Genomic DNA, 27,821 nt, shown 5'->3' on the forward strand with positions numbered 1-27,821 from the left:
GGTACTGTTTCCGTCTAAATCACTGCACTGAAATTCCAGGTCGAATGTTACATTGTAAATTGTTACTTGGAATGTTCATATCACATTGTGGCAGTGTTTGCGAAATATCCTCGTCGTCGTCGTTGAAGTGGTGAGGCGATGCGACAGACAGCTTGTGCCTTGCTGTTGTGGCATCATGAGCTACCGTTCACACACAACTCTACAAATTGTACGTAGTTGCACAGCTTTCAATATGGCTTCAATTGAACTCATATGGGCGGGTGTGAATGTTGTAGTGCGCGGCGTGTTAAGTTCTTAGAGCTGTGAGAGGAGTTAAATAGAAGGAAGAAGAAACCCATATGCCGTATCCGAAAATAGATTTCGCATGGGCATATATCAGGGGAGACAAACCCATTTATAAAACATACGCAAGAGACGAAAATACTTTATGCAATGGCAAATTATTAGATACCAGCTGGCATGTAAATACCATCGGCAGACGTGCCATTCTTCCAAGATTTTAGAATCTTATTATATTCGTTGATACAATGCATATATATATATATATATATATATATATATATATATATATATATATATATATATATATATATATACTACTGCAGAAAATCAGATATAGGTTGCTATAGTTTTAGAAGCTGCGAAAGTGTACCTTCCGACCATTGTTTTCACTTTTTGAGAAGTAATAATAAAAAAAAAACAATTAATCGAACGGCGCACAGCAGCAATTTCATCAAAGTAAGTGCGACAGAATGCTCGTGTTTCGAAATACTGGTACCAGAGAGCAGTGACGGTAGGAAAGTGACACGACAAAGTGCAACCAAGCTGAACTTTTTGTGGTGCGAAAGAAGTTGATTCTCTTAACTTGCGCCACTAAAACCTGAGTGTTCACACATGTAACTGCAATGCAACTGAATTATGGCACTATTTTTTTTCACTAGCTGTGGCGACACTTTTGTTGCTGACGCTGACAAGACGAGCCTATCCTTGGCTCGTGGTGGTGCAGTTTAGACAAAATTTATCATTCCTACGGTTCCTGTAAAAGAGAGAAAGATATATTACCACTCTTGTTGATTAGTCCCAGCTGGTGTAACCTGAAAAGGAGAAAGACACACTCTGTTGAGGGATTAGTAAAACTTAATCCCTCTGCAGGCCAGGGATCACTCTTGTTGCGTGTGTGACTCCGGCTTTATAGTCAAAGATTGTATGAATCGAGCTTCGATTATCGATTTAACTTTCCTAAGGTTTTTGTAGATGGTCTAGCGTAGGTCGATCAGCGATCTTGTTGTTGTGTAGTGTGTACTTACCTGTATATACAGTATACACGTGTTTGCGTATGTGATAGATATTCAATTTTTTGTATTATTTTCGTTCGTGTATACGTGTTCATTTTAGTTCACCTGCGTAGAGGCTCAGTTCAATGAAGTACGGAATGATGATCTTTTCTTATTGTAGTTTTTACATGAAGTGATCAGTGTTTAGAATTTAGTTTTAGTTTGTCCCTTGAATTTTTCGTGATAATCTCCTCGACCATGGTTGCTACTGCTGAAAGAAGTTTTCCTCGCGGTGGGACAAAACCAGGAGTTGCGTCACTCAAGAAACAAACATTCAGCGTAAGTTGTTATTGTAATAGTCTTTTGACTTAACATGAAATTGATGTTTGTAATGATAGTTTTCATTATGCTCTTCTATGTGCTGAGGGTAAGATGGGATAATAGTCTCAATTGCGACCTGCATAATTCCAAAATTCTTGAATAGCAGCTATAATACACGTAGGCCAGTGGTACTGTGTTTTCGCCAATGGTATTGAGAACGCTACTGCCGGCATTTTTGCTGGCACAGAACTATGTCTGCTGCAGTTTTGCGTACATTGTAGCAAGTCTGATTTTAGTCCGTAGGCATTGATGTTGACGCTTTGACAGTGTGAAATATATTTATTCATCCGCAGATGATATAAATGGTTCAAATGGCTCTGAGCACTATGGGACTCAACTTCTGAGGTCATCAGTCAGCTAGGACTTGCTACTACTTAAACCTAACTAACCTAAGGACATCACACACATCCATGCGCACAGCAGAATTCGAACCTGCGACTGTAGCGCCTAGAACCGCTGGGCCACTCAGGCCGGCGATATTATAGTGATGAGGGATTTGTTGTTGTAATACTATGAAAATAAATACCTCAGAATATGTATGTATGTTTTATGAGAATAATGCAGGAACCATGCCGGCATGTGTTTGAAGCGGTTTAGTAAAACAGTGAAATTTTACAAAGAGCCTTCAGGGAAACCTGCTCCTAGACGCCCACGGAAGTCTTCGATTCTAGTGAATAATGTAATTTAGCTGATTTTGGGAAGGTTGTGGTCGTTTTATTTGTCGTTTGGTTTAGTGGCGTGTGTTTATTTTTAGTTTGTCCCCACCCAAAAACCCCAATTTCCGTCGCTTGTCCTGTTAGTTTCATTATATTTTTGGAGGAATATGTGTTTGATAGTTTTTCGAACTATTTTGGTGTTTGTTGTTATGTTTACTTCAAGACGTCATAGTTGCGATATGGGAATTACTGTGAATGGTCACGGGTTTATAGCACTATTAGTAACATGCTTAGTAAAGCTTTCCCTGATATGCATAACAGGTAACTGGATATTCAGTTGGTACAGTAAGGATCTCAAGGCTAAGAACTCAGTGTAAATTGTAGAAGTATCTGATTCCACCCGTCTGTTTTGACCCATGCTGTCATCAATATGTCGCTTATTACGTTACTACATACACATGGAAACAAACACGAAAATACATATAAATAAGACATTGTTATCTCCCTCCATAGATACAGTCAAACTAATGGGGCAACCGTGGGTGGGGGCAAACTAATTATAGTAGAAAAAAAAACCACAATTCCAAAACACGCAAAATGAAGAAAAGATGACACCAAGAAAATCTACAGGAATTGGACATTTCCCTTGACCTACATAGCTCAGCCGCAGTTCCCGATACCACCTTATAAACTCCCAAAAACTACACCACCACCACAGCTTTTGATATCACCAAACCAAACAAAATGGAATCGAACACTTCCCTTGGCCTATATATAACTCCACAGCAGCTCCTGATACCAGAACACCCAAAGCCACAACTACACTTAGAATCGAACACTTCCTTTGAGCTATATAGCTCAACAGGAACTCCCGATACCAGAACACCCACAGCCACGACCGCACTTGAGATCGAACACTTCCCGTCACCTATATAAGTCAACAACAGACCCCGATACCAGAGCGCCCACAATCATACTTTGGAATCGAACACTTCCATTCGCCTGTATGGGTCAACAGCTGCTCCCGACACCAAACCGCCCACATCAAGTATCACACCTTTGAACCGAACAGTTCTCTTCATCTACATGCGTCAGCAGTGGCTCCCGAAACCGAAACACCCACAACTTCAACCACACCTAGAAATCGAACAGTTCCCTTGACCTACATAGCTCAGCAGTGGCTCCCAATACCAAAACACCCACAGATACGACCACATATTGGAATTGAAAACTTCCATTCAACTACATACCTACAAACCAACACATGATACCATATCACCACTACCACAGACCACACAACTCAGAACCACAACAACACACAACAAATACACTAAAAGAAAGGTAAAATAAAAACTTACCACAACGAAGTTCTGCTGCTGCAACTTAGATCAGCCACTACACACACACACACAACAAAAAAATGAACAATCAAAAGAAAGACTCACCCATCCGACCTGCTCCCCCACAAAATAAATAAATAAACCAACCTCAATCACACACTACAACTCAACAAAAACTGCATCAAAATAGATCCTCCACAACTAAATCACAAACCCCCCCCCCCCCCCCAGTAACACCACCAACAACTATCACCCCTCCCCAAGTCGCACGCACACAAACCACCCTAATTAACCACGTTTGGCCTGTACATCTTACTGATAGTCCTTAAAAAAACCTGGAAAAAAAAAGCAATAGCCCTCAGGGAAGCTCTTCCGCCAACAGTTCTCGTCTAAATGAGACTGAAGGTTAGAAGAGCACCTCTTCCCCCTCCCAAGAACTGACTTAACGGGCCCCCACAACCCCTCTGTGGTATTTATACAAGCTCCTGTCTCATAATTTTTAAACTCTAAACTATGGTTAACTACTAAATGATTGTACCCCTCCTCACCCAACCCCCTATAAGAAGAAAAAGCATCAGAAACTACAGTAGAACACGGTTCTATAAACTGCTCAATTAACCCCACTAATTCCCTCTTAGTCTGCTCCTCCAAAACCCTAAAAACACATTCTAAACACTCACCCCCCCCCCCTCCCCCCCTCTCCCCCACACCCAGATACCTTCCTTTTCCCCAAATGGCGACTCGTCCACCACAACCCCAGGCCCACCCAACTTACCCCTGTACTTAATGAACTCCGAACACACTTCACAACAAAACGAAAACCAGTCAAGCGCACTCTTCTCACTCACACCAGTCTCATGCGTTATGATAGGAAATGGGCACACATCACTCCATTTACATGCTACATTGTTTAGTGATGATCTAGTATTAACAGTTTATTGAAGATTGACCAACAGGAATTAACATGTCGTTACATTAGATTTATATTATTGAGCTGCCATTTCATATTTTACATTTTGCTGTGTCAATATACCCAGGTGCCACACAGTGCACAACATGTGGATATCTTCCAATATTTCAAATGGCTGTACAAGGAGTGAAACGAACATCTTATTCTGTTCAGTCTTAAGTTCCCAATTGCAATAAAACAGCTTCTTCCAATATATTGTTGAATTGTAACATAGTAGAACAAACTGCCAAACATATTACCACATTTTTTATGAATGCTAATGAATTCTTTAGTTTCCACATTTATTCAAATTTCCATGCTACCTCCAGGATGTTTGTTTCTGATGTATCATTGCTGTAGGTTTAAACTGATTTCAGTTAATGCCCTAATTACACGTACAAAAAACTGATTTTTGAAAACTCAGGTAACTTGGGTGATATCTAGAATAGGCCTAAATGTTTTTCGAAACTAGTGGAGATAGAGGTCCTCTCAAATAGGAGATTTTAGCAGAAAGGCCAGATGTGTATTTTTTAACTGTTGTCTTCCCAAATGTGGGAGCAGAACTGTACCACTGCATCACCTCACTCGCATCATTCGTTCCTGTGAAAGGTAAGGGTATGGAGTTCGTAGCAACTGTACAATTCCTGTGAGGAAATTTCAGTGTTCAGACTGATGAACCTTTACGTTGAGTGATAATTTCAAACTGAGAAATGTTGTAGTCTTTCAGTTTAGTACAATTACTCATATAGTGCTTTTATGAGATAAAAATTATACTAGTGTTAACAACAACATTAAGCCTGCTCAAAAGTTCAGAGTTAACTGTGTAGCATCGTTCACTAATACTGTCAGAATTCTTAGATTTGTAACAACTTGATAAGACACTTTTCCCAGGGTGAAAAAAAGCTGAACTTATAACTAGCTGTGTAGGAAAAGACATATTGTCTACTGACTGGAAATAAGGCATGTCAAGTTGCAGACAGGCACAGTTAAAAAACACTATAAAGTGTTCAGCTACAGCCTTCATTAGGAGAAGAGAGGTGCACACACACCATTTACATACACACAAGCAAGCAAATCTCATGCACACACACAACCACCAACTACAGCTTTTTGGCCCGAGATGCTGGAGTCAGGGGTTGTATGTGCATGAGATGTGCTTAGTTGTGTGTGTGAATGGTGTGCGTCTCCCTTTTACTGATGAAGGTTGTGGGCAAAAGCTTTATATGAGTGTCTTTTAATTGTGCCTGTTCGCAACTTGACGTGTCTTCTTTACAGTAAGTAGCAGTTTATCTTTTCTTATATTGTTGATATTCCTACCTGAACTTATATTTACATTGAGTCCCTTTTTAGGCACTTGTTTATCAGTGTTAATTCCTTACTATGTTACAAGCATGGTTTCAAGTAGTTTCCATTCATTAAATAAAAGCTCATATCAAAGAAGATTGATGTTGAAAATCCTGTCCAAGAATACAAATTTTAATTATGCGTGGCTTCTGTAAATCACTTAATGTTAATTCTGAGACAGTTTCTTAGACCAGTGGAAAAATGCACCTATCAGAGCATAAAAAAGGTGAAAATGCTCTTGTTTATTGAAAGACTCTGGCTGAAGATTGGGGTATCGACAGCCTCGATCTACTTCTTCAGTACCTTAAAAAATTGTGACATGCAAACATATTAGTGCTCTTTTTAACATGTAGCTCACCTCTCACTCTCACAAGCTCCCCTAACTGTAACTCACTGACACCCCTGATCCATCACTCTAAGTCGCTCATACCCATCAATGCCCATTTGCCCATTCTTACTCACTCACTCACTCATTTATTCAGACCAATTCATTGTCATTATTTGTTTGTGTCTCTCTGTCACTCCTGTCTCACAGCCAGAGCCTCCTTTCTTCTGACCAACTACTACTGTCTCCTATCAACTGTCACTGTCTCCCCCTTGTTCCCTCTTGCTACTGCTATCTCATTCATTTCATTGCCTCTGCTGCTGTATCTCCTCACTGTCACTATCTCTCACTGCCTCATTGCCATAGAATCTGTCTTTCATTATCAGTGACTCTCACCCACTTTCTCTTTCTCTCTATTCCTCTTCCACTGACACTGTCTCCCACTCACACTTTTCATGGCACTGTTCTGTCACTGTCAGCCATATTCCATTGCCATTGTATCCCTCTCTCTCACACACTGCTATTGTCTTCTTTGCTCTGCTTCTGAGACACCTCCTAGTGCACTCGACATGGCAGATCCTCCCTCACAGTGTGGACTTGCCCATTCACCCTCTGAGTGGACAAGTGGCCACTCCTTCAGCAGTGAGTAGGCTCACAGGGGGGAGAGGTTTACTAGTTATCAGGAGCTCAAACATTATGGGCGTTATGGAGCCTCTTAGGCAGACAGTGCTCAGGGCTGGAAAGAAAGCCAGTCTGAACTCAATATGTCTGCAAGGGGGCTCATCCAAGATGTTGAGGCGGCCTTGCCTGTGGCTATCGAGCGTGCAGGGTGCAGTTGTTTCCAAGTTATAGCTCACATTGGTATCAGTGTCTCCTGTCTCATGGGTTCTGATACCATCCTCAGTTCATACAGATGGTTGGTGGAGATGGTGAAGACTGCTAGCCTTGTGCATGGGTTGCAATTTGCTTCATTGTTCCCAGAGTTGATCGTGGTCCTTTGGTTCGGAGCCAAGTGGAGGGTCTCAACCAAAGGCTTTGTCGACTCTGTGATGATCTTGGCTGCAGACTTCTAGATCTGCATTACTGTTAGGGGATTTACAGGTCTCCTGTTGATAGGTCGCTACACAAAGGAAGCAGCTACCAGGGTAGTAGAGTGCTTGCAGAGTGCAAATGAAGGTTTTCTAGGCTAGATGGTAGTTTGAGGTGCTCTGATAAGATGCTCTGATGAATACTTGCCAGTCGATATGCAGCAAGGGAAGTCTGATGATGCTCAGAGTAGAGGCAATCAAAATTTTACCAGTAAACTGTTGAGATATTCATAATAAAGTTCCTGAACTTACGTCCTTCCTGGAAAGTTCTCATGCTTAAATTATTCTTGGGACCGAGAGCTGGCTGAAACTCGAGGTGGAAACTTCTGATACATTTAGCAAGTCATAGAACATATATAGGAAAGAGAGATTAGAAGCCACAGGAGGGGGGAGTGCTGTCATTGCAGTTGACAAAAATAATGTATCTATTGAGACCAAAGTTGAGTGTGACAGTGAAGTTACCAAGTTGGGTATAACAGGTGTAGGTGAAACAAAGTTAATTGTTGGATGATTTTACTGACCACCTGATTTGGCTGTGACAGTTCTAAAGTAATTCAAAGAAAGTCTAGGATCAGTAGTGTGTAAATATGCAGATTATGCAGTACTATTTGGATGCGATTTTATCATACTGGGTATAGATTACAGACTGTGATGTCTGGATTCATTGGGGGGGGTTTACAGACTGACAGTCATGCAAAATACTGTTGAACATGGTTTCTGAAAACTGTCTTGAGCAGCTAGCTCAGTAGCATACACACAATGGAAATATCTTATATGTTGTAGCTACAAATAGGCTGGAACTTATTGACAATGTCAGTATAGAAACAGGAATTAGCGATTCTGATATTGTTATAGCAACTATGATTACAAAAGTTAATAAATCGGTCAAGGGGGCTTGGAGTGTGTTTCTTCTGGATAGAGCAAATAAGCAGTTGTTAGCATCTCACTTAGACAGTGAACTGACGTCACATATGGATGTAGGTGAATTATGGACAAAGTTTAAGCAGATCGTAAATCTTGGTGTGGAGAGTTATGAGCATAGTATGTATTCAAAGGATGGAAAAGACCTACTGTGGTTTAACAACAAAATTGGCTAGATGCTGAGGAAGCAGAGGCTGTTGCACTCTCAGTTCAAAAGGGAAGACAAAAATGATAAAAAGCGAAGGTTAGTACAGATTCTTGCATGTGTGAAGAGATCTATGCTCAAAGCATCCAACTACTATCATCGTCACACCTTAACAAAAAATCTGGCAGAGAACCTGAGAAAATTCTGGTCATATGTAAAATCACACACTGGGTCTAAGGCTTCCATTCAGTCCCTTGTTGACCAGTCTGGTGTAGCAGTTGAAGATAGCAAAATGAAAGCCAAAGTTTTGAAATGCACATTCAAGAAATTGTTCACACAGGAGAATTGTATAAACATACCATCATTTGACCATTGGACAAAATCCTCTAAGGACGACATAGAAAACCAACTGAAAGATTTGAAAGCAAATAAATCACCAGATCTGGATGGAATCCCAATTTGGTTTTACAAAGAGCACACAAGTGACCGGAAAAAGCGCAGGTGACTCCAGTACATAAGAAGGGCAAAAAAACGGACCCTCAAAATTACAAACCAATATCTCTGACTTCAGTGTGCTGTAGAATCCTTGAACATATTCACATATCGAATATATTAAACTTTCTTAGACTGAGAAGCTTATGTCCATGAGTCAGCATGTTTTTAGAAAGTATCCCTCATATGAAACACAACTTGCCCTTTTCCCGCATGATATACTGTGCGACTACGGATGAAGGGCAACAGGCATACTCCATATTTCTGGATTTCTGGGAAGCATTTGACATGGTGCCCCATTGCATGCTGTTAACGAAGGTAAGAGCGTATGGAATAAGTTCACAGATATGTGAGTCGTTCGAAGACTTCTTAAGTAAAGGAACCCTGTATTTTGTCCTCAACGAGACTGTTCCTGAGAGATGAAATATGTAAATGATTGGCGAAGGAGTTGGGCAGCAATCAATGGTTGTTTGCCAATGATGGGATTTTAGGTAAGATGTCAAAGTTTGAGTGATTGTATAAGATGACTTGGATGAAATTTCTAGTTGGTGTGATGAATGGCAGCTAGCTCTAAATGTGGAAAAATGTAAGTTAATGCAGATAAGGAGGAAGAAAAAGCCTGTAATGTCTGGAAACAGTATTAGTGGTGCCCTGCTTGACACAGTCATGTGGTTTAAATCTCTGGGCATAATGTTGCAAAGCGATATGAAATGGAACGAGAATGTGAGAGCTGTAGTAGGGATGAATGGTCGACTTCAGTTTAGGAAAGTGTGGTTCACCTCTAAAAGAGACTGCATATAGGACACTGGTGTGACCTATTGTTGACTATTGCTAGAGTGTTTGGGATTTGAACCGGGGCAGATTGGAGTAAGACATTGAAGCAATTCAGAGGCAGGCTGCTAGATATGTTACTGGTAGGTTCGAGCAACATGTGTTACAGAGATGCTTTGACGGCTCAAATGGGATTCCCTGGAGGGAAGACGACATTCTTTTCGAGAAACACTATTGAGAAAATTTATAGAAATGGCATTTGAAGCAGACTGCCACACCATTCTACTGCCGCAAACATACATTGCATGTAAGGACCACAAAGATAAGATACAAGAAGTTAGGGTTCACATGGAGGCATATAGACAGTTATTTTTCCCTCACTCTATTTGCTAGTGGAACTGGAAAGGAAAAGACTAGTAGTGGTACAGGGTACCCTCTGCCACGCTCAGTACAGTGGCATGTGGAGAATTTATTATATGTTTGTATGCCAAGATTTTTGATCAATTTTTTAAAGGCGCTGAGGAAAGTAGTATAAGGCAGCTGGTACCCCACCTTTCAGCCGGAGTCTTTTAATAAACTGGGTCTTACTCAGCATTCTTGTGGTCCAATAGCGGTATTTTTCTGCTGCTTCCTTTCTTTTCCTTACTACAGCACGGCATGTCTGTCATCTGTAAAGAACTTCCTGGATCAGTAAGATTTTTCTTTTTTACTTATTTAGGTGCATAAAAATTTAGCATGTGCTCCAGTACTACAACATGGTTATCAGAATCCTTCTGATGATAATGGAGACATTTTACAGCATGTTTTTCCATGCTACATCACATTATAAATGATGTTTTCGCCTCATGCTGGATTTTACATGCAGGATTTTATGTATACAAGTTGGGTAATTTTGAATCCCTGTGTCTTGGAAATAGATAAAGACATCAAGAAAATTCTGAAGATTTGTTTGAGATTGGGCTCTTAGGAGTAGATCATGAAAAATTCAGGCATTTGCTGTACATAGCCCCATCTTGGCATCTGCGGCTCAGATTTCGTAGGGGGGAGGAAAAAAAAAAAAAAAAAAAAAAAAAAAAAAAAATATATATATATATATATATATATATATATATATATATATATATATATATATATATATATTCGGATTTTCTTAGGAAACCACCCTTGGACTAAATGGTGCCTCCTAAGATGCACATCTAATGCGAAGAGAAAGAGAAGCAACCAGTTTGCTCCATTTGTGTAAGCTGGAGGAATTGTGAATATTTTAACTTTGATCCTGAAATGTAGATTAATTACATTAAAGACAATCCTATTGGCTATACAAATAGTCTCTAGCACAATGGCTATCCAAAGACTTGTCTCTACTGTTCTATCACCAATAGAGCCTGAGGTATGAGCCCCAGAAAAATTCTGTTCTTCGGCACCGCATTTTGGAACATATTAGGTAGTGCATACCGTCGCTTGCATACCGATAATGGGATTAAGATAGTGCCTTCTCTCTGTTGACCTTCATGTCAGTAAGATAGCATCCTAAATTATTCATCATTCCATTTATTAAATTTTCAAATCAGTGCATTGAGTATTACTTGTCTGCCCCCACATATAGGATTTGTTTATTTGTTCTCTATGTGGTAAATCTTTTTGCTTTCAGCTCTTTGGTAAGAAGAAAACGTTCAGTAAGAAACCCAGCAGGAAGCAACAAAGGAAATTAAAGAAAGGGGCTGTATCAAAAGTAACAAAGGTCCCGAAAACTTACACTGCAGTAGGTAAAACTGTGAAAAAATTGACCTATAAGGTAAGTTTCATGTTGAAGTGAAGATTGACTGTGTGTGAGATATCCCCTCCGTTCTTACCTTTCTGCGGAAAGTCAAAAAGTGATGGCGCAAATATATGTAGAGACAATAGGTCCGCTTACGGTACCAGTGAGTCCACAGGTGGCGGCAAACCTGTTGTATGGGGATAGTGAATGGTGTCCCAAAGGAAATACACTGCTGCACATTAAAATTGCTACTCCAAGAAAGAAATAACCTTATTGTGAGTACAGAGTGTGCTACTAAGAATATATGATTAAATTTGTAGGTGATTTGGAGGGATACATTTATGAAATTTAATACACTGAGCTGCAACTCAGGGTTTCAACTAAAAAAAGACTCTATAATGGCTGGGCATCAAGTCCTATTGAACTTGGATGACAGATATTGGTATGTCATTCCACATTGCTGCATCTAGTTGCCAGAGTTCATCATAGTGGCTTGCAGGTGGTGGGCAGCCAGTCGCTTCACAACTCAAGACCAGATATTTTCAGTGAATATGCTGGCCAGGGCATCAGTCGCACACCCTCTGTATCGAGATGGATCAGGACAGTAGATTCATGAAGACAAGCGCAGTTACGAGCCTTAACATGTTGAAAAGTAATGCCTGGTATCCAAATTATTCAGTGTGCAAATCAGAGGTGATATTCCAGACTGAAATTTTCACTCTGCTGTGGAATGTGCGCTGATATGAAACTTCCTGGCAGGTTAAAAGTGTGTTCTGGACTGAGACTCGAACTTGGGACCTTTTCCTTTTGCAGACAAGAGCTCTACTGACCTGATTTACCCAAGCACAACTCGTGACTTGTCCTCACAGCTTTACTTCCGCCAGTGCCTCGCCCCCTACCTTCCAAATTTCATGGAAGCTCTCCTGTGAAACTTGCGAGGCTAGCACAACCAGAAGAAAGGAGAACTTCTGTGAAGTTTGGAAGCTAGGAGATGAGGCACTGGCGGAAATAAAGCCGTGAAGACAGGTCGTGAGTAGTGCTTGGGTAGCTCAGTCGGTAGAGCACTTGCCCGTGAAAGACGTAGATCCAGAGTTTGAGTCTTGGTCTGGCACACAGTTTTAATCTGCCAGGAAGTTTCATTCTGGAAACATCCTCCAGGCTGTGGCTAAGCCATGTCTCTGCAATATCCTGTCTTCCAGGAGTGATAGTGTTGCAGGTTTCACAGGAGAACTTATGTGAAGGTTGGAGATGAGTACTATCGGAAGTAAAGCTGTGAGGATGGTTCGTGCTTGGATAGCTCAATTGATAGATCACTTGGCTGTGAGAGGCAAAGGCCCTGAGTTGAGTCTTAGTCCGGCACACAGTTTTAATCTGCCAGGAAGCTTCAAAGGTGATATTGTTGTGAGCCTAATGGCACACCCATTGCCGCTCTTGTTTCATGTGCCAGAGAGAAGAGATACAGCTGAGTCTGGAGATAGCAGTCATTTATGCATGAGGTGTGGCTGCTTGTGGGAATGTGTGGATGTTTTATTTTCTGAAGGAGACTTTGACCAGAGGCTAGATGGTAAAACACTTTTCTCAAACTCAGTGTGTCAGCTTTACAATGAGTAGCAATCTCTCCATTTCATAATATTGTTGATCAGTGTATTTGTTGTTTAGTATTTTAACCAGTGTAAGAGAAGATGTCATTTCATTATCATGAATTCAGTTGTGTGTTTGTCTTAGGTTTGGTCGTTGGTAGCTGTCTTCCACATATATTATCACTTCATTCCCCACAGTGCCAGTGACATTCCATAATACCATTTCCTTGGTTTTCAATGACTGAGATGGATGATTCCTGAAAAATCATTAATAATCTGAGTGGGAGGTGCCAAACCCTGGTTCTTAAATTATTCTCACCTTCTGTGTGTGTCAGGTATTCTGACATATCTTCTTCAGCTGATTATTTAATGATCTTTTCTGGAGTTTGGTACATTTGCAATGTGAATGTGAAATGACTCTTTCGACATGATTCTGATTTATTGTGGAAATGATCCATGGAACCTGAAACTAACTAGCAAATAAGTATTCTTAATAATACTGTGAAGAGCTATCCTTGCTGCTCACAATGATGATGACACATTGAGTTGTGGACAAGCACTACGATGAGACTGTTGCACACAAGCATTTGGCCAAAGCCTTTTTCAGAAAAGAAAGCGCGCGCGCCCACACACACACACACACACACACACACACACACACAAACGAGCGAGCGAGCACACCTAATGCATAAATTACTGCTCTCTCCTGCCACTGCTTCCAGAATGCATCGGTGACAAGTCGAGTGGAAGTAAGTCTGTAGTGGGACAAGGAATGGGGAGGGATGATAGGGTACAGGTGGGGGGGGCAGGGGGAGGATAGAGCATGCAGGGACCAGATGGTGGCCAGACGAGGCTGCTGGTACAGTGTCGGGAGGCTGTGGGGGCTGGAGGAGAGCAACAGGGAAGGGGAAAAGGCCAACAGAGAGCGGAGCACAGTGAAAGTGCTTGGGGGGGGGGGGGGGGGGGTGCAAAGTGGAAACTGTTGGGTGGGTGGTGTGGACACAGTAGGTTACATTAGGATGAGGCCACAATGATTTCAAGAGTGTAGAATATGTTGCAAGGATAACTCTCATCTGTGAAGTTGAGAGAAGCTTCTCTGAGGTGTGCTTCCTTGTGTAAATGTGTATATTTTCTCTTTTATTTTCTGAAGAAGGCTTTGGCCAAATGACAGTCTTTTCATTGTGCCTATCTGCAACTCAGCAAGTAATTTTTATGGTGAATAGCTATCCGTCTTTTTCATTATATGATTGATATTCTAACCTGGACTTATCATTGTATAGACAAGTGGTCTTGAAAATCCTTTGGTGATTATGTTGCATAGTGTTGATTTCCCTGCTGACTTAAGTTGAATATGATTTTTGCCTTCATTTGTCTCATATCATAGCAGAATTGTATAAGGTGAGCACAAAGTCTTGCCCTGATTATAACAATTTATTACAGAATAACCATTTGACATAATAATTTACATTTGATGCCGTTACATAGATTAGTGGTACTAGTTCTTTGTAAACCTCAACGTGTGCTCCTTTGGCAACTTGGAGAATGTCGAGGCGGTATTCCAATTCCCTCCAGGTGTTTCGTAATATGTGTTCTGTCACGGTACCCACAGTAGCCTTGTATCCTAGCCTTCAGTTCATCGTCGTCAGCAACTGGTGTGATGAAGAGGCTGGCCTTCATATAACCCCAGAAGAAAAAAAAAAGTCGATGAGCATAATGTCCAGAGAGTGTGGTGGCCATTCCTTCCAATCCACTGATCTGGAAATGTTTCATCCAGGAAATCACGCACTATCAAAGCCCATTTGGGGGGGGGGGGGGGGTTGCTCCATCTTACTGGAAAATTACCCATAGTTGATATTCTTTTAACTGTGAGGCAATGAACTGTTGCAAAACGTCTTAAGTAAATGTTAGTGGTAATGGATTTTTCCACGAAGAAAAACGGTCCAAAAACCTTGTTATGCATGAGGCCGCACCAAACATTCACTTTTTTGCTGTCTCGCTGTAACTGTACCGTAGCATGTGGAGACTCTGCACCCCATCTATGGACATTATGCCTATTTACCATTCCACTGACATGAAAGTGTGGATACGTCGGTAAAGCATATGCGATTTAAGTAATCGTTAGCGCCATTGATCCTGTTGAGAATCTCAGCTGCAAATTCAGCACGTGTCAGCAAATCATTCGGTTGCAAGGCCTGCACGATTTGCATTTTGTAAGCATGCAACCTAAGTGTTTCATGAAGAATCTTCACCACACTTGCTTGCAGTATTTGAAGTTCATGTGATGCTTGATGAGTTGATTTAGATGGACTGCGTTGAAACGATTGCCGAACATGATCGACAGTTGCATCACTCACATGAGGCCTGCCACTTTGAGGACGATCTTCAACGCTGCCTGTTAAATTTTGCATACCATTACTTTATTGATTTAATTTCAGGAGGGCTGCTTCCATAATAAGCCTGAAATTTACACTGCCCACTGATGGGTGATTTCATTTCGTGCAACCAAAGCACACATTGCGCTTTCTCCTGCTTCGACGCCATTTTACCAGCAACTAACGTGACCTAACAGGCCGTGTCAGTCTTGTGGAGCACTAGCGCCATCTGTTGGTCGCAACGGCATCAGATGTAACTTATTATGTCAAATGGTTATTCTGTTATAAATTTTTATAATCACAGCAAGACTTTATGCTCACCCTGTATATCTGTCTGAATTTACTATTATCCCCATTGGCATGACATATGATAAACAATGCTAAATAGTCTTTAACATTTCTTACCATATAATTTAATTGTAATTTTTACTGGGACCCCATCAGGAACCAAAATGATAAAATAACTTGAAAGGCAGGGGGAAAAATATTTTATAGTTGGTAACATGATTACAAGTTTTTCATGGGTATGGCTAATATGTTGTTTGAAAGGTGGACACCAGCTGCAGTTGCGGGCTTAATGAAGATGTTCAGTTGGTTGAACCTTGCCCAAAGTATGATGTTGCAGAAACTGCTGTCTTTCAACTGTATGTGTTTGCTCCGAAAGTATGGTGGAATGTCTGCATTTTTTTGTCGTCCCTTCCTTTCCTTTTTCTCTGCTACTCCCTGTTAAGCAAAGTTACGTATTGGCTAAAATAGTGAACTACTATGCAAGAGGAGTGGCATTCAGTACTATGTGTGATCATCTAGATAAAAAAATTACCATGGTTTTCCTAAATCACTTTAATTTTGCAATTGTTCATTAAAAAATCTGTGTTTTGATTTCTTCCCCTATTCTTGCCTGAATGAGTTGCTATCCCACTTCCTATTTTTACACCGTGAACAAGACATTAAATTCCTACCTTTCTTCCTGTCATTGTTTTTTCCTGTTGTGTCTTTGACTCTCCTCCTTTCCTACAATTTTTATGTGTGTTTTTGGCATAACAGTGTAACTAAGAAATCACGTAGTTTGCTCTATATTACAGGAACTAATTGAAGGAATGCTGGTTTTGGGATGTGTGAAAGAAGTACGGGAATATGACCTGTCTGTTAATCTTCCTGGTTGTCTTGTGGCGAAAGTACCAGTGACAAATATCTCTGCTGCGTACACATCAGTTCTTCAGTCTCTGACTGAAGGAAAATCTCCAGATGGTGTGAGTCTAATAAATAGGTTGTTAAACCTTTTAATGTTGTTGATTTACAAATAAAATTTGCAAATAGGATAAATGTGATGTCTTGCATTGTGTACTGCCATATCTTACATGTTCGTTCCTAAATCCTTTACATGTTTACAGTAAGGAATCAGAAGTGAACAGTACAATTTCCTTTAATCTGTGTCGGAAATCATAAAGTAGTTACTGTGCTACCTACACAATATCTGTAGCATGTAGGTACCTTCAATTTGGATTCTTAACCAGTTATATTGCTATAAATTTTAGGAACTTTTTGCATTACAAGTCTTTCATGTGTCCTTTGAGACTCTTTGGTTATCAGCGTTTGTAGCTTAATGTACTAATGTTCCATTTGGGTTGTGAGTTCCTATACTTCCAGATTTGTGACAAAATTTCCAGAAAAGTTGCTGGTAAGTCAGGTAACAGTTTACTAACTAAAAAGGATAGATAATGGTAACATTAAAATAAAATGTGGTTACCTGTTTATGGGAGGTTCTGGAAGTGGTGGCCATGGGCATCCAGGCATCACTGACTTTATGAGATGACATTACCAGCAACACGATGTAATTCTGCAGGTGTGATGTTGTTAATTTTTCTAATCATGTTGCATTTAAGCTCATCTATTGTGTAAGGATTGTCAGCATACATTTTGCCTTTTAGTTTGCCCCATAAATAAAAAATCACATGATGTTAAGTCAGGGGACCTTGGGAGCCATGAGGCCTTTACTGACATGTCTGTCTTCAGGAAACATGTTGGTGATGTGGGACATACTTTGGTTGGATGTGTGAGCGGTTGCTCCTTCTAGTTGGAATACTGCTTACTATGTTTCTGCATCTGTTAATTGTACTTAGAAAGAATCAAAGATCTCTAGATAACTGGCACTGTTTAAGGTGTAATTTATAAATATGGGGCTAAAATGCACAAGCCAGACAATGCACACTGAACACAGATTGTCTGTGAGTGGAGAGGTTCTTCATGCAGAATACTTGGATTGTCCTGTGACCAACATCTGCCATTCTGGGAGTTTACATAACCTGCCAGGTAAAACCAGGTCACACCTGATATGATGTAAAGCAAGGGGTCCAAGTAACCATTAGCAATTGATGTGAAAAACCATTTACAATAATGAACTTCTTTCTCCTGATCTTCAGATTTCAACTCTTTCACCACACTCGTATGAAAGGCTTTTAATTTCATATTTTTTAGTACACAATGACACAATGTATGAGACACACCATCCTGCTGTGATAAGCTCTTTACTGACTTGTGGGGACATCTCATAATTTCTGTGTGAATTTTGTATATAGTTTCAGGTGTCCTCACTGTCAGTCACCTATTCTTCTATAGATTTGAAATGGATCTTACAACACTCCATTTCTTGTACAGATCTGGAATAGTGTTGGTCATAGGGAGGGAGCTTCCTACCAGGATACTTCACTTGAAACATATCTTTACATTTGTTGCTGGAGCTTGTCGTTATGTAAACTCCACAATATCCGTTCCCTGTTTTAATGGAAATTGCCCCACTTAAGTAACAACTCAACAATACAAGCTTCTCACAACAAGTGGTACACAAACACGCAGCTGTACTCAACTTTCCAATAAAATGCAGTAGAGGCAATTTCGACTAGAGAAGATTAACTGGTGTGTGAGGCATATTGGTTTTATGTGAAACACTCAGTTTAAAAAACTGGTATTGGAGATAATATTAAACTGCAACCATGAAATTTGGTGAAGGTGTTTTCCTTTCTCTATATTTTCACCCTTCAGAGTGACATTTTTTCCCCCAGTGATGGATTATTTGAGAGATACCTCGTTTTTGCAAGAATTCTTTTGACTGTTGCTTTGTTGTGATTCTGGTAATCCCTACCACACAATGGTTTCTTCATGGTTTCTTCACCTCAACCTGTTCTATTGGGAGGAATTTGATAGTCCAGAAGAGCAGCCTGTGTGACTGTGTCATAGTGAATGGGTGTTCACAGTAGTCGAACTCAGCAGAGTGAATGGGTGTGCACGGTAGTGGAACTCAGCATGCGGTGACCTTTACTGTTTTCAGAATGTTGTGCAATATGCTGCAAACTGACCCATGAGTGATGTTCACTTTTTGCACCAACCTGTCAGTTGTGATATGCTGCTGTTAGACATCAGGGTATCCACTACTTTTGCAATTCCTGGGTCTTCACAGGGAAATGACATGTGACCTCCTCCTATGTGATTCAGTCCTGTTTGACCACACTGGAGACATCTGTGCGACTTGACTGCTCTGTCGTATGTTAGTGCAATGTTTTCATACACTTCCACCAGCTCGGCATGGATTGTTTGCAGCTTTGTTCCCCTTCTAATGCAGACAATGAGTTAGCACATGATTCTCCACTTGGGGTGCAGGTATTTCAATGTGTGCCAAGATTGCATACATAAACCTGCAAACAAATGAAGGAATTACATAACTTTAGTCTTTTGAGGTGAAAGCTGAAGCCTTACGACTATCCTGTGTGCAACTCAGTATGAAAATGAATAAATCTGGGCTAGGATATGGGTGTTATCATCATTGATGCTATCGCTGTAAATTGCAACTCAAAAAATACCTGTTAATTGTGGGCATGCTTATGGATTTACTTTCATTTATTAAAGGCTATTGTTTCATTTTTCCTACATAATGTTGCAGGATTTCTACAAGTTACGTCAGATATTTTTGGAAGGCCAATATGTTGTTTGCAAAGTAACTCAAGTCCGTCATACAGATACTGGTGGCCACAGAGTAACTGCAACATTGGCTCCTCATGAATTGCATGCAGACTGTCCACCAGCATCTCTTGCTGTGCAAGGAACTGTCTTAACAGCAGCAGTAAAGAGTGCGGAAGAGCATGGTTATGTTATGGACACAGGCATGTTTGGAGTCCGTGCTTTTTTGAAAAAGGATTTTGCGAAAGAGTATGAGAGAGTATGGAACTCTGGAAGGCCGCTTGGTAAGTAATTCCCTTAGCCTTTGTTCCATCATAAAGATAATGGACAAGGTTGTTTGTACTTTCCTACTACATTCCCCTCTTTGTGATCTTTCTCATTGTCTCTGTAGAAATAGAATTAAAAGTGCATTCCAGACTTTTATTCCATCTGGCATTCTGGAGAACATGACAGTCCTCATGTGTTATTTACATCTCTATAATCAGATACTTATAGAGAGAATTTCTACATAGCCAATGACAGCTAGCCTGACAAGAAAAGAGAGGCATAAAAACGATATTTGTAAACAAAATGTTTCTTGATGTAGCAAGATAGGAGAAACTGGAAACTTCACTGTAACACAACAGTTGCTTAAAATTATCTTTATTGTAATTTAAAACAATGGGAAATCCAGCAAGAAATGTAACAATATAATGAAAAGGATAGTTGCTACTTACCATGTAGTGGAGTTGCTGAGTCGTGTGAGCCGTTGTGGCTGAGTGGTTCTAGGCGCTTCAGTCTGGAACTGCACTGCTGCTACGGTCACAGTTTCGAATCCTGCCTCAGACATGGATGTGTGTGTCCTTAGGTAAGTTAGGTTTAAGTTGTTCTAAGTCTAGGGGAATGGTGACCTCAGAGGTTAAGTCTGCACACACTCAAGTGTGTGTGCACGGGCGCGCGCACTCAAACGCAACTCACACACACATGACCACAGTCTCTGGCAGCTGGTGCCAGACTGTGATAAGCAGCTCATTATGGGAGAGGCAACCAGGTGGGGGTAAAGAGGAGGCTGGGTTGGGGAGGAGGACAGTAAAGTGCTGCTGGGAATATGCAGGGATGAGGTGGAGAATGGGGAAGCAAGGTGCAGTTGGGGCATTAGATGCAGTGGAGGGGGGGAGAGGGTGGGGGGAATGGAAAAGGAGAGAAGAAAGACTGCGTTCATTGGTGGAATAGAGGGCTGTGTAGTACTGGTATGGGAACAGGGAAGGAGCTAGATGGGTAAGAATGATAACTGATGAAGGCCATCAGGCTCCTTCCATGGTCCCATTCCAGCGCAACGCAACCAGTCTTTTTCTTCTCTCCTTTTCAACTCGCCCATCCCCACCCGTTCTCTCCCCCACTTTTCGTTTCACTGCACCTAGCTACCCCACTCCTACCCCGTCCCTGTACACTCCCAGCAGCACTTTACTGTCCCTCACCCCTGTCACCGAGAGAGGTGACACTGTGGTTAGTACACTGGACTCGCATTTGGGAGGACAACAGTTCAATCCCGTGTCTGGCCGTCCTGATTTAGGTTTTCTGTGATTTCCCTAAATCGCTCCAGGCAAATGTTGGGATGGTTCCTTCGAAAGGGCACGGCCGACTTACTTCCCCGTCCTTCCCTAATCCGATGAGACTGATGACCTCGCTGTTTAGTTTCTTCCCCCAAACAACCCGTCCCCTCACCCCTATCCGGCTATCCCTCCCCCACCCCACCCTTCTCCTTACCTCCACACATTCCTCTCCCACTATGTGCTGGTTCTCGCAGTGTGGCTCCAGCTGCCAGAGACTGTCGTTTGTGAATGTGTGTGTTTTTGTTTTTGACAAAGACCTTGTTGACCAAGCTAACTCTCCGAAAGTCTTTTCGTTATACCTTTCTGTGACTCAGTGTTTCCGCTATGTGGTGAGTAGCAACTATCCTTTTCATTATATTGTTCTTTATTATCATTTCTTATACTATGGATGCTGTGAAATGTGAAAGTAATTTTACTGGTGGGAATTTGAGCGTTGAGGGACTAAGAAGGGATGCTCTCTCTCTCTCTCTCTCTCTCTCTCTCTCTCTCTCTCTCTCTCTCTCTCTCTCTCTCTCTCTCTCTCTCTCCCCTCCCCCCCCCCTCCCTCCCTGTGTGTGTGTGTGTGTGTGTGTGTGTGTGTGTGTGTGTGTGTCACACACACACGAAATGTCTGGCATTTTTCCTTCCTCCTCTTGTGTCATCATAGTCTTCTTCCCAGAGTTTGTAGAGTGGTATGTATATAACAAAGTGGATGCATGATGGGGAATCTGCCCATAAAGACACAGGACACTTTCCAGTGCCACTGTTCTGATCTTTCTCTGCCCCCACACTTTATGCTACAGCTGTTCTCTCTCTGGTAATTGACGATTTGTTCCAACAATGACACAATGCCTACTTTTGAATCTCTCTTGATAAATTTATATGCTCTGAATTGTTGTGCTCCCACTTGCATCATAATATGAGTAATGTTCCCCATATTTCACATGCAAGTCACACTAAACATTTATTTTATCCTTTACAAAATGGTTGTTAAAGCTTGTGACTCTAAAAGCAGTGTCAGTCACTGTTTTTGATTTATTTCATTTGTCCTGTGCACAAAGCATTTTGGAAAATAGGTGAGATTTATGAAAGAGGAGGAAGGAGGAGGAAGAAGTAGAAGAACAAGAGCAATAAGAGGAAGAAGAAGACAAATGCTTTGCTGTCACTTAATGTAGTTATTTTACTTTCAGAATATTGAGTGTTACTTAGTTGGCATTGAAAATATTTTATAAAATAAACAATATCTGCACATATTCTCAAGACTTACTGGCAGACTAAAACAGCGTTCTGGGCTGGGACTGGATCCTTTTGAGTTCTGTGGCAATTGCTCTACCAACTGAACTATCGAGGCAAAGTCATGACTTGCCTACACACCTATACTTTCTCTGGTATCTCTCTCCTACTTTTCAAACTTCACAGTTCTCATGCATGCCTCTTGATGTGCTGGTTCTGCAGCATATGCAGGAGAACGTAAGTGAACTTGGAAGGTAAGAGAGAGGTATTGGCATGTTGTGAGACATGCGTTGATACCTCAGTTGATTGAGCAGTTCTACAAAAGAAGCAAAGATTGTGGGCTTGAGTCAGTCTGGCACACAGTTTCAATCTCTCAGGAAGTTTCAAATAGGCACACACTTTAGTGCAGAGTGTAGATCTTTCTGGAAACAAGTATAATAATTACTTTTTTTTTTTACTATACAGTGTTGTATTTATTTCCTTGGACCACTGTCAAAACAATTTAAGAAATTCACTAATTCACTTTAAGATTTTCATTCAGTGCTATGCCTTCATATTCTATATAATGGCAGTATACAACAAGTTTTTGTTTGGGATTCTGTTTTCCGAGATTTATGTCCAGTGCCATGTACGTGTGTGGCTATTACAGGTGTAGTGTGTGTGTTGTGGGGTTGTGGTTCGGGATTAGGAGGAGGGGGGGGGGGGGGGAGAGAAAGATAGAGAGCACTCATGTATTCTGAATATATTGTGTAGCAATATCGATCAGTTTGTCATAGGTAGATCATGATGAAATGTACTTGTGAATGGTTGAATGTATTTGCAAAAATAAGATTCCTAGTCAGTGACAGTATCATTGAAAAAGTGTCTTTCCAAGGAGTAAGTAAATTTATTGCTTCATAGGCCACATAATGAAACAATTTAATGAGAAATTCTTGAAAATGGATTTTTCTCTGGTCCAAGGTATTTCATGTTGGAAGCAATAACTTTCTATTGGAGCAATTATGTTTTACGTCAGTGGTCATGCAGTAACATACGATCATTTCATTTCAACTGGGTAATGGTACACACATGACTTACCAATAGCAAAAAATAATGTGGAGTTACAGACTCGCAGGTGAAAGGGGAGACTAAATAACAGCTGGAGTAATTTTATCAAAATTTGATACACATATATAAGTTACTTTCTTGGGGAAGGGGGGTGGGGCTGTGCTATGGTGCCTATGACATCTGTAGGTTTCCTAGGGAGGGAGTGGAGATGGAAAGGTTTTGAGTGTAAATACAGTGTAAGGATATCTGTAGAATGTGTAGAACAATTGTAACCAAAGTTGGAGTTAAGAAATAGACAGCAAAGTCATATGCTGGTAACAAACAGCTAGATTTCGTAAGAGTACAGTAAGTATTAGCAAGAGGGTGACATGTAAGAATAAGTATAAATGTGGGTTGTTAGGTAGATTGGTGAAAGTTCAAAGACACATCAACCTCAAATTCACAGGGATAGAAGAGAGTATGAAAAAATTGAAAACGACTAATATTAGTCTTAGATTTACACATTTTGCACTAATTAGTAATAGTGACATTTAATTACAAGTGTAGTTGAATAGAACTCTGAGAACCTTCTGGAATGTGTAGTAATATTTTCCCATGCTTTTATCTTCTAAGAAAGAGTTCATTTAACTATACACACACATACAGTACACGGAAATGCATGTGGTTAAGAGGAATCGAAGGTTGTTCTAAGCATTCCAGAGATAACAACTTGTGCGTGTAGCTTTAAAGATATGCCAGTGAAACAACTTTAATTTTACACTGTAGTTAAATTTTATTCTCTTTTCTGTCTAAAGGTAGAGAGGGATAATGAGACAACACTGAGCTGTCTGCTAGTTATTGAGGGGAAAAAAGTTATGTTAGAAAGTCTCTCCAGTTTTCATAAGGAATCATCTTATGACTAATAGTAATTTGATACCTGTGTGCCATAGAGCTCAGTACTGTCCTTACGTTAACACAATATGCACTTTTGTTTGGAAGGAGAGTTGTTTGAAGCCCTTCAGTGGATGGAGACTAAGGCTTTCCCTCATTACTCTAAAGAGCTCAAAATGAACACTGTGATAGATCCTTTGTAAAGGTGCATACTGGTTTCCAGCTCCATCTCTGTCAATATGAAGTAGTCCTCAGTCTCGAATGATGATGATATTGATCAAAAATTAATATTTAATCTGTCTTCCTTCTTTTCTACTCTTGTATCTGTAAATGTTGTCCAACTTTGTGTTGGTAAATTGGAAAGAAACTACACATAAAAGGAACAAACAATAAATTGAACTTTCACTAAGGTTATGCTTAATTCTGTAAACTGACTTTAACTTAACACACTGTATAGACTGTTCTTTATAAGACAGGCTGTTAATTCATCAGACACAATGTGCGTGTTGGTATTTGTTGCAATTGAAACTGGAAAGCACATATGACAAATTTTCCCAACCACTTCAGTTAAGCAACTGCAAAATACACAAGTTTCCTCAAACTGGTAATTGGAGCGACTGCTTTGAATGCTTTGCTGACTATTCATGAGGTAATGTTACTCAGGCCCAGCAACGAGACAATCAAAGTGCCATAAAAATATGTGTTCACTTTCCCTGCACTTTAATACAATGATGTGAAGTTACTTAGAAAAATTTGAGGCTCAGAAAAAGTGGTTGGTATATCTTAGAGTGATATACACTAAAAAAAAACCTTGAAGATATATATTTATTTTAATTCAGTGATAGATTACAAATTTTGCAATAATGATTACAGTAAGCATAATTATCCTTTAAAATAAAAGATGAGTTCTTGAGCAGTCCATATTTAATTGGCTTTTGTACTGAAAAATCTGAAACATTCTGGCTTGGAGAGAAGTGCATTGCTATCAGAGTAGTCCCCAGCTTGTTTCTTCCCTGCTTGCTTTGCCAGTAGATTGCTTTTTCTTCTCTGAAATCTTGGATGCTTCTGTTTCTCAGTTACAAGAATTTAATCAGAAAAGTGTTGTCCTACATGTCTGTTGCTGATAGTTGCACTAGGAGCTAGTGTATTACCTTTCTGGAAGAGTTTCACCATTTCTTCAAACTGTCCCCATACTTATGTTTCTCCACCTGATTCAGAACACTTCAATTCTTCCTCTGGAGCTTCTGAAATTTCTTACCCACTCAACAAACATGACATATTTGCAGCAGCAAAACCTGACAATTACTTGCTTGAATTTTGCAACAATGTAAGCATCCAATAGCTCAATCAGTCTCAGTAACAGCTCCTATGTTTGTTGCTGCTTCTTTCAAAGTAATTTTAGAAACTGACAACAGAGAGTAGCACCTATCAGGGAACAGGTACTGGGGTGTCCATAGATTGTTCCCATATGAATCCAATCCTTTTTTTGAGCAATAACTGGCTTTCATGTAGAGAAACACCTTAGACTGCGATATACTTAGGTGCAGTCCTTTGGACGCAATGTGGTAGTCTGATTTACACTTGGACTTTGTTGTCAAAGTATTAAAGGTGCTGGTTAACCAGTAAAACAGAAATTGAAGTAATTTTTGCTTGATAAATTTTGTAGTCAAAATAGTAATTGAAGAGATAATACTTCCATATGTTTCTCATTTAGGGTTACACTCATGTAGAAATTCAGTATATCCTTGTATAAGTCAGTTCCACATCATAACAAGATATTGTGTAAATGATTCCAGGAACATGACAATAACTGACTATATGTAGTCAGTCACTAATTGGATTTGGCAGCCCTGTAACGTTTTTGAATGATGCTCTGTATAAAAAAAACCTTTTTCAATTGGAATTACGTTTTAAATATGTTATGCTATGGTCATTTTACAGGTGTGGGACAGCTGGTGCGATGCGTGGTGTCCAAAGCCGTCAGTGCAGGGAACATAACAACTGTTTCACTTACAGCTGTACCCAATGCTGTAGCAAGTGCAGTACAGGAGGACACTCCTCTTCACTGTTTACTTCCAGGTGCTCTTGTTAATATTACTATTGCAGAGGTAATGAAAAATTCTGATGAAATTTCTAACTTTCTCTTTATTAACATAAAGCAGTTTGAGTTCTGAATCTAATGGTTACACTTATTTGGTAGTAGTTTGAAAGCAGGTTGGCTTTTATCATCACTTTATAAGTTTCACCTGAGCATTTTTCTCATCACATCTAAAAAATTACTTCCTTTATATGTAGCACAGAAAACCTGTAGATAGCTAATGTTTTAGAAATATACTGAATTTTATTTGGCTGAATGAGTGCATTTCTGGACCAAAGACCCTTTTTAAGAGGTCAAGGCAGTGATATAAAATGCTCTTTGTAGTATTAAGATTTAAAAACTGCTATAAATTGACACTGAAATTCTTAAATTCTATTGTTAAATATGACTGCTGTGTACAAATACCTGATGAAGAAAGTGGCAACAAATTTTTCATTGAATAAACTTATAGATTTTATAGCTAGGGATGTGTTCAAATAAACTAGCCCATAGTCCAGTAAAATTGAGCCTTCATACCATTGTATCTGTAAATGTAACCATAACTGGATGACTATGTGCTTCCATATTCCACATTTGTCATATTTCATGTCACAAATACAGTCACTACAGTCTTCTGGTCCTGCAAACAGCTCCATGGGGCTTCTGATGTTATCCACTAGATCATTTATATAAATATATATTGGAAGCAGTAGTGATTCTACTACACTTCCTTTCTGTAGTCCATCAGTTATTTTTACATCTGTTGATTTTGTTACGCTAAAACTGACATGTTGCCAATGGCCTTGCCTTAGTGGTAACACAGGTTCCTGTCAGATCACCAAAGTTAAGCACTGTTGAGCTGGGCTCGCCCTTGGATGCGTGACCAAATCTGGTCTGCTGAGTGCTGTTGGCAGGCGGGGTGCACTCAGTCCTTGTGAGGCAAATTGAGGAGCTACCTGCTCCTTGATTTAGAAGCAGTGGCTCTAGTCTTGTATACTGATATACGGCCGGGAGAGCATTGTGCTGACCATATGCCCCTCCATATTCGCATCGTGTGGCACCTGTGGGCTGAGGGTGACATGGCGCCCAGTTGGTCCCATAGGGCCTGTGTGGGCAGAGTTTAGCTCAAAAAAAAAAAAAAAAAAAAAATAATAATAATAATAATAATAATAAATGAAGTCCTGACTCCATTCCAAAATCTGGTCAATACTTGATAAGCTCTTTTACACACACACACACACACACACACACATACACACACGAGAGAGAGAGAGAGAGAGAGAACTGAGCATTGCAGAAGTTAGGGAACATGGAACATGATATTAATCTGGGCACAGCACTGTAGATCTCATGGAAGAACAGAGCAAGCTGAGTTTCAGAAGATCTCTGTTAATTTTTATGTAGGAGATTTTGCTTTTCCAGAAAGTTATAATTTTTGAACACATAAAACACATTCCATAACTCTGCAACAAATTGACATTGACAATATAGGCTTATAAATATGTGATCTGTAATATGACCCTTCTTGAAAATGGAAATGACCTGCACTTTTTTTCCCAGTCGTTAGGTACCCCTTGTTGCTCCAGCAACCTATGATAAACTGCTGCTATATGGGAAGCAAGTCCTTTTGTGTAATCTCTATAGAATCTTACAGGTATCTTGTCTTGTCCTGGTG

The 27,821-nt window shown here is 40.2% G+C and overlaps 1 protein-coding gene across 2 annotated transcripts in view; it reads left to right on the forward strand.

Annotated features, from left to right (window-relative positions):
• Positions 1–1,243: 1,243 nt before the first annotated feature.
• LOC126354287 (protein RRP5 homolog) overlaps positions 1,244–27,821 on the forward strand; it is a 172,636-nt gene continuing 146,058 nt past the window's right edge. The window contains exons 1-5 of one of the 2 annotated variants that reach the window (XM_050003831.1): positions 1,244–1,613; positions 11,338–11,481; positions 16,480–16,647; positions 19,332–19,632; positions 26,011–26,177. In XM_050003831.1, coding sequence (XP_049859788.1) covers positions 1,533–1,613; positions 11,338–11,481; positions 16,480–16,647; positions 19,332–19,632; positions 26,011–26,177 — 861 coding nt within the window. In that variant the 5' untranslated portion in view covers positions 1,244–1,532. Of the gene's footprint in view, positions 1,614–11,337; positions 11,482–16,479; positions 16,648–19,331; positions 19,633–26,010; positions 26,178–27,821 lie in introns of those variants that run through there. The other variant, XM_050003832.1, reaches the window with a different exon arrangement.

The sequence above is a fragment of the Schistocerca gregaria genome, chromosome 3, assembly GCF_023897955.1.
Source record: "Schistocerca gregaria isolate iqSchGreg1 chromosome 3, iqSchGreg1.2, whole genome shotgun sequence".
Taxonomy (NCBI): Eukaryota; Metazoa; Arthropoda; class Insecta; order Orthoptera; family Acrididae; genus Schistocerca; species Schistocerca gregaria.